Source organism: Zingiber officinale, chromosome 11A (assembly GCF_018446385.1).
Source record: "Zingiber officinale cultivar Zhangliang chromosome 11A, Zo_v1.1, whole genome shotgun sequence".
NCBI classification, from domain to species: Eukaryota; Viridiplantae; Streptophyta; class Magnoliopsida; order Zingiberales; family Zingiberaceae; genus Zingiber; species Zingiber officinale.
Genome location: NC_056006.1, coordinates 3226582 through 3238958, shown reverse-complemented (window position 1 = coordinate 3238958; position 12377 = coordinate 3226582). Strand labels below are relative to the sequence as shown.

The 12377-nt window shown below is 37.0% G+C and overlaps 1 protein-coding gene across 1 annotated transcript; it reads left to right on the top strand.

Annotated features, from left to right (window-relative positions):
• Positions 1-8327: 8327 nt before the first annotated feature.
• LOC122030930 (wall-associated receptor kinase 5-like) lies at positions 8328-12148 on the top strand. The gene is made up of 5 exons (XM_042589967.1): positions 8328-8342; positions 8863-9814; positions 9954-10406; positions 10551-10700; positions 10845-12148. The coding sequence occupies exons 2-5, from the start codon at positions 8872-8874 to the stop codon at positions 12068-12070; spliced, it is 2772 nt and encodes a 923-aa protein (XP_042445901.1). The 5' UTR covers positions 8328-8342; positions 8863-8871; the 3' UTR covers positions 12071-12148.
• The last annotated feature ends 229 nt before the right edge of the window (positions 12149-12377 follow it).

The window sequence follows — 12377 nt, the reverse complement described above, 5'->3', positions numbered from 1 at the left end:
AAAGTGGCCGCAGCTGGAGGTACAGTAGGTAATGGTACCGAATCTGGAGTAGCTGCTGCTACTGTAGGCACTGGGGGCACAGGTGCCACTGGTGTCGGGTACACTGTAGGTCCAGGTGGCGGTGGTGCTGAGTACGTCGTAGGCTGCTCCAGAGCATGTACGGGGTATGCCGGTAGTACCCTTGGTGGTACCGGAAATACAGTAAGGATAGGTACACTCGGCACAGCCGAGGTAGGTACCTCTATAGTAGCCATCGAGAACTGAGAGCCCGACGCGCCCGCGATATGCTGAGTCTGTCCCTGACTGACAGGCTCAGCAACAGTAGGCATCTCTGGCATATCCAGAGATCTCGTGGTCCTCGTACGTGGTCGTCCAGCACCACATCTCGCCGCAATACGCGTAGATCGCCTCATATCTGTTAAATTATATTACAGATATTACTACCAGTATACCAATCATAAAATAAACATCATACCTATTTGCTGTCTGGAGGTGTTCCGTCGCTGTCCAGTCCCCAATTTGACCTCAAAATTCTGAACGAGAAAATCGCCGGAAATCCATATAAATCCAAAACAGAAATCCAAAACATAACCATAACGAAAATCCGTACAAACCAAAATAGATATCCAAATATCCAGAACACCATAAGCAGGTATCATAACCCGCTCTGATACCAATAAATTGGTATCAGATAAATCTTGAAAATCCAAAATACAAAAATCCAACAAGTATCGCAAAACTTGCCGCTCTGATACCAAGTAAATAAATTGGTATCAGGTTATCCCAAACATCCAAAATATGAAAACAAAAGATCGTATAACCTAAGCTTTGATACCAAATAAATTGGTATTAGATAAATCTCGGAAATCCAAAACACATAGCAAGTATCGTATACCTGCTCTGATACCACTAAATTGTCACGCCCCGGAGGAGTCTCTGTTGGTAGAAATTTCGACAGCATCTCCCTTGTACGGTGGACAATCTGAAACTTGATACATATCCACATACCTCAGCCACATGCAGCTGGAATAATAGCAGAAACAAAATACAATACACAGACATTCCACGCAGTTTATATAACAAGTAAACGGAAGAATAATACTCTGACTCGAAATCAACCCTACTCCACTACACCCATAAAGCACAAATCCGATTTACTCACCTCTTCTGCCGTCCAGGCATGCATGTAGTAAAACATATCAAAATAAAATCCATCGACATCACAAAATCCATACAATGCCCAAAGTATCCAAAACATAACCAGTTCAAAACATAATCTAGTAAAGAAGTAAAACCAAAATATCAATAAGCGTCCTGGTGGACTGTAGGGGACTAGCGACTGGAACTCTCTCATGACAGCATCAACCTGAAAAATAACAACAATGGAGGCGGGGTGAGTCCAACACTCAGCAGGTACAACTGATATACAAAGTAGGGAAATAACCTCTAGCACTAATCATGCGTACAGTCTCCGGATATAAGAAAGATAAAAATGTACTGAAGTAAAAAGAAGAGAAACTGTACTAACCAGGACCTGGGTATAAGGACAAACAGTCCGAGTGATATAGAAATCCTGTATGCATGTCAAACATAGGTATCCAAACAATATGCAGCATATAAATGCAGCAAACACAAACACAAGCAATAAATGCATCATGCATATGATGTCAATGATGCGTCCTGGTCACCCCTGACGCCAGTCAACCATCTCACATAAAAGTGAGGCCGAGTGGGTAGGGCTGTGACAATCGTGCACTCTGTCGTCACTTCTCCTGATGAGTGACTGAGTGGACGGGATGTTGTCGAAGTACACCTATCCTCCTACCCCAAATCATAAATGGGGGAGCGCAATGCTCTCATCTCTCGGTACACAATGACGAGGAGGAATCCCTGCCGGATAACACATTGTGTCACACTACCCATGAGCGGACCAACGGTGTCTAACAGAGTCCCTGCTGCAACACACTTTGTCTGAATCGACCACTAACCCATGAGTGGTGGTGTGTGCAGATCCATGTAACTGGCGATGTGCTCAACAATAATGGAGCGGACTATCGCACAGCATGCAATCATGCAAATGGTGCATGGCACTAACCACAAGATATCTTGAGCTAAACCATGTATATATAGAAGTGCACCATAAGTCAATGAATCAAAACAACGGTACACAGATCAGATAAGGCATACAACCTAGGTCCTGAACATGGTGAAGCATGGTATATCACTACCCCTACAAGCATGTATAAACAGGTAAAGTATACATGAGATGCAAACCAAGTAATCAATCAAGCATGTAACAAATATTGGGTAGTGATTAACCGAAACAGAATGAGGAACATAATTAATGTAATTTGTTAAATTCACTATTATGTATATCAAATGACATAAGTCAAAAGTACCCGCCTCCAACCGAAAAGTCCAAGCTGGTCCAATCACGACGTCGAGATACTCGTCTCGAGTCACAATCCTGTGTCACCAATATATAAATATTTTATTTAGCTAACTTCATAAGAACAGCTAAATAAAATCCCTAGAACTAATTTAGGGTAAAACCCTAGTCATATATCCTCAACCTACCTTAATTAAATCCAACGGTTAATTAGGGTTAGTTATCTGATCCCTAATCAACCCATTAGCTTAATAATTCAAACCTAAATCAATTATACGCGCAACAATGCATTTATCTCAATCCAAACTCACCCAAACTCGTATACTTCGTTGTAACTTTGTCGATGGAGCACCTGCTGCCGGAACTGCGGTCGTAGCTAGAGTGAGCCACTGACCTACACATCAAACACCCAAAATTTGTAGTCAGTACATCCACCTCTGTGAATTAAACCCAAATCTTATCTCCACAGTTCTAAACCAATAGCTTACCCTAAAACCAAAGCTCGGTAGAACCCAGGGCAGCAACTCACGCCAATGTGAGGCTCGGCTAAGGCAGAAGAAAGGGTCGGTTCGGCACTAGGGCAAAGTGTGTAGCGGCAGTGGCAAAGGAGTGGCGTCGGGCTTGCTAGGGCACGGCGACGACACTGGGGCTCGGGTGCCGGCATAAAGAGTCGGCCGGTGATGGCTCTCACAGCGTCGACATCGACAGAGGAGAGGGGGAAGGTGTCGTTATCCGTGATTAGGGCACAATGTGGAGATGGTCGGCACTGTCCTGTGCGGCGGCGACGCTCTGCAAAGGAAGAGGGCGTCGGCGGTGTGGCTCAGATCCACGGCACAACGGTTGACGCTCGGGAGAAGCGAGGAAGAGAGGAAAGGGGATCGACAACCCTCGGCTGCGGCTTTAATCGCGAGGAATCTGTCGCGTGCGATGGTTGTTTGCGGCGTTGGTTAGGGTAAGGAGAGGGCGCGGGCGTCGGGCACGGGGAAAAGGAAACAGCGAGGAAGAGAGAAAATAAAGAAAAATAAAAAGAAAAGAAAAAGGAAAAGAAAATAAAACTTTTCCTCATTAAAACAGGGTAACCTAAACAGGCTTTTCCCGGTCCTGTTTTTATCCCCATAAACTCATCCATACGAGCTCCGAAAAATTCCCGAAAAATTTTCAAAAATTCCGGAAAATTCCCTTATTATTATTCGCCTATTTTCGGTATTCTATAGTTTTCATCATTTCTTGCTAAAACATTCTGATTCAAGTCCCAAATCGATGTAATTGGACCTGGGTTAGGTTGGGTTAGGATTGTATGCCCTTCTACAGTAGTTTTTCAGTGGTGATCAATTGAAAATTGGAAAGGGGAAGCCAAAATTAGATGGGGCTAGAACCCACCCTAGTTGAAGAGTGGCTCCGCTCTTGGACATTTGTGCCCCTTGGGCTGCATGAGCGACTTAAGCAACTTGAAACCTAGGTTATATGTCCATGGGCTATGTGTGACTAGGGGTGTGCGTCTTTGTTGCCACATCTAGTTTTACCGAGCCGTCTTCTACCTTATCAAAACATAACTCTAAATATTTTAGTTTTATACATAACTAATTTTTGGGACATGTTAATCTTATTTTTTTATCCAATTTCTCACCTTTTCATAGTCCTTAGGGTTGTAAATGAGTCAAGCTAAATCAAACTTTATGGTATCCAAGTTTGTTTAATCTCTAGCTAAGCCAAACCAAGTCTAAAATGAATCAAGCAGTTGAAATAGTTGTTCAAATTTGGTTTGGTTTAATTCTTTTTCATGAGCTTGAGCTTAGTTCAAACTTTGTTTGAGGTTGATTCGTTTAGATGTTATCGAGATTTTAATTCAAACTTGTTTGATTATTTAAAATTTTATAATTTTAAAGTTGTTTGAATAGTTATTAATCTTGACAATACAAGTTTGTTTATTCAATTTAGTTTTTTTATTTATTTATCATATTGATAAAAGTTATATTAATGAACATAATTCACAAACTTTATTTGTGAATATTGTTCATGATTTACGATCTCTATCCATAAATATTAATTAACTGAACATATATATGTTGAAACTTGTTTATTTAGTTTAACGAATTATTTAAGCTTATTCATTTAATTGACTATGTGTGTATTGAATGAGCATAAATAAGCTTTTACTAAGTTAAACACTAAGCTTATTTATGAATATTGATTCACTTACAACCCTAATAATCTACAAAAATTAACATTCATGTATATTAGAGTTGGTGATAATATATTCATGTCTATCGGCCCCTTGCTGGTGAATTAAGGAGTCACTATTTTTGTATGATTTAATTGAATCAAATAACGTCGAAGATTAATTTTTCATTCATCAAAGAAATTGATTTATATTATGAAATATGTATCTATATTCATATTCAACTTATTGGTTATGAAAAATAATTTTTAATATTTTTTTTAATCCATGTGTCCAGATCGAACTAGTCCCGGAGATGAACGGCCACTAAATAGCTCGTAAATGACTTTCACAGTCTATCCATCAATGTAAGGTTACGTATACTCTGAATCGGGTACTTGAACGGTGGATCTCACAACACTAGTCTTTTTCTCCAAATTAAGTATCCACGAATATTCCAGATGAAAATCAAATTTCAATATGTTTTTGATCGAATATATTGTTGATATGTATGAAATTCATGGTTGTTTAATTTTCAAATAATTTTTATTTTAAAATCTCATTTGCTTGTGACAATGTCGCAATCAGTAGATTCATCGTAGAATCCTTTAATCAATCTTTTGTAGATATTTAAGTATTTGTGATAACATTATTCTGGCAATTATTAGCGATAAAAAAAAAAACTTCTGCATGACTTTTGAGTCTTTCCTGAAGTCGTCGTAGACCTGGAACGTTGTATTTGGGTTGGGTTATAATTAAATACTGGAGTGGGACACATAATTAAAATGGACTTAAACCAACCATTAAAATAAACTTACAAGAAGTCAGGATTTGAGATGTCTTTTCTTATTTTAATGGTGAGGGCCAAGCAGCAACTACGTGATCCAGTGATAAATAGAGACGTGGAAAATGAAATATAAATGGAAGTCCAACTTACGACTATTATTCTGTGGAAATCAAGGATTTATTATCACATTTATAAATACAATGAGAATGAGGAGAAGACAGCAATGAAATCAACTTACATGGAGTTCTATTTTTATTTAATGGACATAACAGTGAGTGTATACGAAAGTTTCTATTACGTTTCTTGGGCCTTTTTCGATGGCCATTGCAGAAGACCTTTTTTTATTAGGAGAAGACTTATTTTTTATAATGACAATAATTAAATACGATGACTATTCTTCTGTGAAAAATCAATCAATTGTTACTATCGTATTTAAATACAATGAGAAGAAGAGTCAACAAGGAAATCAATTATTGGATATAATCAAGTTTTCATAAAAGATATAAAAAATATCATAAATTTAAACTTTTCATTTATATAAGGTATTTTTGATAGAATTTAAAAATAAAACGATGAAAGTTTAGACTTAAAATGAATAATATCATATCATTATAGAGATATGTAAATTCATTTAGAACACAACAAATAGTATCAGAGATATGATCTATACTATGAGAAAAAGAGTCAACGAGAAAATTAATTGTTGGGATATAATTAAAATTCTATATTAGAAAGATATAAGAAAATCATAAATTTAAAAGAATGTATAGTTAGAGTCTTAAAAATAAAATTATGAGTGTCTAGGTTTGGATAATATTATATTATTGTGGAGATATGTGAATTTCTTTTGGGTATAACAAATAGTATCAGAGCTATGATCTATACTAGAGATCATATAGGGTAGCCTTGAACGAAATTGCAGGAAGGCTCGAAGTAAGTCAAAGTGGCCAGAGCATGTTAGGGTGACCGGATACTTCCGGGGAGACCCGGAGCATGTCACAATGACTAGATGCTCATAGGGAAGCCTGGAGCATGTCACAATGATCGGAGACTTGCAGGGAAGCTCGGAGCAGGTTAAGAGTGATCGGATGCTTACGGGGAGACCTGAAGCAGGTCAAGAGTGATCGAATGCTTGCAGAGTAACCCGGAGCATGTCAAGAGTGATTGGATGCGGATGCTTGCGGGGAGGTCCGAAGCAGGTCAGGAGGTGATTGGATGCTTGCGGGGTGGCCCGGAACAAGTCAGGATGACTGGATTCTCACAGGGAGGTTCGAAATAAGTCAGGGTGATCGAATACTCCCGGAGAGACCAGGAGCAAGTCAAGGTGACCAGATACCACACGAAGGCCCGGAGTAGGTCAGAGTAATTGAATACTCGCGGGGAAACCCGGAGCTGGTCAGGGTGATCGAATGCTCGTGGAGAGGCTCGAAGCAGGTCAAGAGTGACCAAATGATCATGGAGAGACCCGAACCATGAAAGTAATAATGATCGTTTATTTGATAGGAGGATTGTTGGAGAGAAAGATATAGAAAAGATGATGAGTTTAAAAACACGTAAGATATCTCAATTGATATAAGACCTTTTGAGTAGAACCCAAAAGTAAAATTATGATGGCTTAGTCCAAAGTAGACAATATCATATCATTATGGAGATACGTGCATTCCTTTTGGTCACAACAAATGGTATAAGAGACATGGTCCAGACCAGATGTCATGTGGTGTGACCTTTAACAAAGTTGCGGGGAAGCCTGGAGCAGGTTAGAGTGATCGGATGCTTACAAGGAGGCGAGAGTAGGTCAAGACTGACCGGATGCGGATGCTTGTGAGGAGGCTCAGAGTAGATTAAGTTGATCGGATACTTGTGGAGAGACCCGATGTAGGTTAGGATGATCAGATGTTTACGGGGAGGTCTGATGTATGGAAATAAAAATCAAAATTAATATAACAGATATAGACCAACTAGTAGTCATAAATACTAAAAATAACAAAATTATCCTAAATTTCATAAAAATGAAAATTACTAAAAATAGTAAAAAAAAATTCGGAGGCCCGGATGTGGACATAAATGGTACTTTTTATCCTAAAACTTGATGATTACAAGTTTCCTATAATAAATATAGATATTTGAATTTCACAGCTTGAGCTTAGACAGAATATAATTTTGAGTCTCAAATTAAAAATTATCCCTCTTTAAAATTCAAGAGTCGTATTGAGTTGGTTCTTTGTCAACGTTTTGTTCAAGCAACCGTTGTGAATCCAGTGATCCACGAATAATAGAGGTAAGCAAATAATACCTAAATATAATATACTATTAATTTTAATTACATTTACTAAATTGCATTAGTTCACCACTCTAAGAAGCCTATTAGAACAACAACCAGCCCCCACGGGCTGGATCAGCGGGAGAGGTACCTGATTCTTGCAGCTAAGATTCTGGGGTTAAAGATCGCCAGTTGCACACGGGGTTAAAATCCTGATCTGCTGTGCCAAAAATTCCTACGACCCTCAGTCACCTCTCTTGCCCAGCATTAACCGTGATTTACTCCCTCTGGAATCCTGGGGGGCCAGGCCCAAGGGACCGCTAGAGTGACGGTTCCACCTTTTTTTGCAGCTATTAGAACAACAACCAACGATTATCTTGTGGAAAATGAAAATTATATGATTGAAATTTCATGCACATCAATGTATATACATGGCGCGTACAAGATTAAAATAAAATAACATGTAGAAAATTAAAATAATGATATGGCAAAAAAGTAACGAAGGAAATCAATTTCTATCAATTTCTGTTTTAATCTCTTTAAATGAAATGATAGTGATTGGCCTGATCACATACTCCTTCAAGTCAAATCCAAGCTGAAATATGATTATTTCATTTAGGATTATTAAACATGCATGATCTTTATCCTTTGATCAAAGAAATTCCACGTTAGCACAAGACTCTCTATATAAAGAACCTAGATCCCATGGGATAATTGTACTTTGGTTGAAGAAAGAGGCCATAATCAAGTGAGTTGGTTGCCAAATTTGATATCAGTATTTTTCTCTTACTTCTCTGTGTCTTACTTAATTACTATTTATTTACTCCAAGATTGTGTTGATACACATAAATAGAGTGGAATCAAAATGATTCATTCTCTCATTGATTTTATTTTGATGTTTAGATGAATAGTTTAAGCATGAAGGGTTCATTTCAAAGGAATAGCTCAATCTATTTAACTCTTTAGGAATCATAAAACTATATTCCACCTCTATTAAATTTAATATTTATTCACAAGTTATTATATTAAATTTTATTTGAGATAAATAGAATGAACCCACCAAAGCGGGTCAATTGGGTGGATGGCTAAACAAGTTAAGGGATCTCCTAGATCCCTTGTCCTGATCCCATATCGGATCGTGTTTGGAATCCAATTTTAATTGACTGTGATTTTTCTTGGATTCACGTTCCCGTTCAAGTTATATATATATATATATCATTTAATTCTGTTAATTGATGTATTTTATTGATAGTTGACTTAATTTGTAGGAATACAAAATGGAATTCATCCGCATATTGCTGTTACATATTATATTATTGATATCATTGGATGGTGCTACAAGTTGGCTAATGGAACATGAGAATTTTACCCTCCCTTCCTATTGTTCCAAAACATGCGGTGGTATACAAATTGAGTATCCTTTTGGCATTGGCACTAATTGTTCTTATGCTGTTGGATTTAATCTTACTTGTTCACAAGACCAGGATCATCCAAGACTCTTGTTAGGAGATGGCAATATCCAAGTAAGAGCTTTTGATATGAACGAGGGGCTGGTCATCATTGAATCACCATATGCCACATTGGATGTGGATGCACAATCTAATCACACTGCATTGATCAATCTTAAGGATTTACCTCTGTCTTATAACTTACTTTCAACTGATTTTGGAAGCTCATTTCAATATAACACATTGCATGTGGCCGGTTGTAGTGTTACTGCCATTATTGTTGATTTGGATACCAATAGTGCGATAGATTCTTGCAATACAATATGCTCCACTACTATCAACAATCCAACTACTCAGCAGAGATATATGTCTAGAATTGGATATTGTAGAATTGACTTGTATAGTGTAAGATTTAGCAATCTTTCATTGGCCATTCAGTTAAATCGACTTGATGAGAAAATGGATCATATGATCATCAATAGCACCTCCAGCATCATAGCCACCATATATGATGATGAACTAACTGATTATGATGACTTCCAAAGATTTATAGACGATAGGAATAGAACTGGAATGATGGCCTCTCTCGCTTGGTACTTCAATGACTATTCAACATGCAAAGAGGCTATGGAGAGGACCAACACTTATGCATGTCTTAGTGATAGAAGTGAATGTTATGATGTCGTCCTTTTTGAAGAAACCAGTGGCTACAATTGTCGATGTTCTTCAGATTATGTGGGCAATCCCTACCTGCATGATGGTTGTAAATTAGGTAATGGTTCTAAATCTCTTCTATATTCTATTGTAAAAGTATTCATTCTAATTACTTGAACTAAATAAATTAATGATGCATTGGTTTATAGAATTCATAGACATTAGAGCTAATCGCTCATGAATGTGTTAATTAACAGATAAAAATTTTACATTCACTCCTGCAAAAGATTGTCAACCCAAATGCGGAAATGTTACAATTTCCTTTCCCTTCGGGCTAAAACAAGGTTGTTATCGAGACGAAGACTTTGCTCTAACATGCAATGAAACCTCCAGCCCTCCAACTCTCCTATTCGATGGTTCTGTAGTGAGCAACATTTCATTGAAGGAAGGCCAACTGGAGTATACTATTTATTTTTATTCAGGTAATAGAAATTCACATTTCACTTCCTCGAAGGCTCAGAAGGATCAGACAATCATCGATTGGGTAATAGACAACCAATCTTGCAAGGATGCTGCAAAAGACAGCACCATCTTCGCATGTATCTATGAAAACAGCTCATGTTTGGATGTAAAAAATGAGGGGTATAGATGCATATGCAAACATGGTTATGATGGGAATCCTTACCTTCCTTTTCCTGACGGATGTCAAGGTACAAAAACATCCTTTCTCACTTTTTCTAATACATGTATTCTATATGCTATATAATTAAAATTTAACTATGTCAAATATATATATATATATATACCAACCAATGTATATTTTGATGTATTGACAATGTTTTTTGGAATTCTAGATATCAATGAATGCAATTCTTCTTCAAAAGTTTGCACTGGAGATTGTATAAATACAAATGGAAGTTTCTATTGCATATGTCCCCAAGGAACATCTGGTGATCCTGTTCGAGGAGAATGCCTCCCCAACAAAAGGAATTCTCTTTTACTTGGTACATCCTTATCCCTATCCCTATCCCTAGTTCTAAGTAGATTTTTATATATATGTAAGAAATATTATTTTATGATTGATATTTATGTAAAATTATATGGGCAAATCAATTAAAATAAAAAGCAACAAAATCAATTTTGTGCAGGTGTCATCCTTGGTGCTAGCATTGGAACGAGTCTCTTGCTCTTATGCATAGCATTGGTCATCGTAGGCAAAAAATGGAAGCAAAGAATTCAACAGAAAATCAAAAAAAGGAATTTTCTAAGGAATCATGGTTTGCTACTTCAACAGTTAATCTCCACAAGTGATCATGTTGAAGAGAGAACAAACATATTTTCTCTGGAAGAAATAGAAAAGGCAACAAATAATTTTGATGAAACTCGAGTGCTTGGAAGGGGAGGACATGGAACAGTTTACAAAGGAATTCTATCAGATCAACGAGTTGTTGCCATCAAAAAGTCAAAAATAGTTAAGACGAGTGAGATTGACCAATTTATAAACGAGATTGCGATTCTTTCTCAGATGAACCATAGGAATGTAGTTAAGCTTCTTGGATGTTGTTTAGAAACCGAAGTTCCTTTACTGATTTATGAATTTATCTCTAACGGGACCCTTTCTGATCATCTACATGTTTCACAAGATGAATCTAAATTATCATGGGATGATCGTCTTAGGATTGCTTCAGAATCTGCAGGAGCGCTTGCCTATCTACACTCAGCTGCTTCAATGTCTGTCTTCCATAGGGATGTCAAGTCATCAAATATTCTTTTAGATGATACTTTTAAGGCGAAGGTATCGGACTTTGGAGCATCAAGATTTATTCCTCTTGATCAAACACACATAATTACTGCCATACATGGTACCTTTGGGTATATCGATCCAGAGTATTATCAAACAAGTCAGTTGACAGAGAAAAGTGATGTTTATAGTTTTGGAATTATTCTTCTTGAACTTTTAATTGGAAAGAAGCCCATCTTCTCAACCAAAGATGGGTTACAACAAAATCTAGCCATGAATTTCCTTCAAGCAACAAGAGAGAATATGTTGCTTGATCTTATAGAAGATCGTGTTTTGCAAGAAGGAACAAAGCAAGAGTTTCTTGAAATCAGTAGTCTGATAGAAATATGCCTAAATTTGAAAGGTGCGAAAAGGCCTACAATGAAAGAAGTTGAATATAAATTGCAAAGCATGAGAAAGGTTAGAATGAAAAAGAAAGGAGTTTGTATTCTAGAAGGGAATGAAGATGTTGAATGTTTACTCAATATGTCATCTCACTCTTCCTCACAATTGGTGGATGAAATAAGTCAAGGAAATACTAGGAATTATAGCTTTGAGAAGGAGCTTATGTGGTCACAAAATTGCGCTCGTTAATTTCTTTTATGTATATGCAAGCATGTGCAATTTGCATCTTTTTTATTATCATCTTGAACTTTGTATAATTAATTTTATAGACATTGATATATGTATATTGTGTAATGTACATTTTATCTTGTATCTATATGTTTTTACAAATGAATTCCTAAGTTTCATGAAACTAGAATAATAGTTTGGAGACCATACAACTCTTATATTTTCAGCAATTATATGACTAACTATAAATTTTAATTTGTTTTTTTGGCACTACATCCACAACGATGGGTAGAATATAAAAGTGATTATTCTACGGGCTTGTTTCCTT

Excerpts from the sequence above, each read along its gene's own strand:
- LOC122030930 (XM_042589967.1), top strand. The coding sequence starts at position 8,872 with ATGGAATTCATCCGCATATTGCTGTTACATATTATATTATTGATATCA. Across the intron at positions 9,815-9,953 it reads GCATGATGGTTGTAAATTAG|ATAAAAATTTTACATTCACT; the intron begins GTAATGGTTCTA and ends GTTAATTAACAG. Across the intron at positions 10,701-10,844 it reads AAGGAATTCTCTTTTACTTG|GTGTCATCCTTGGTGCTAGC; the intron begins GTACATCCTTAT and ends AATTTTGTGCAG.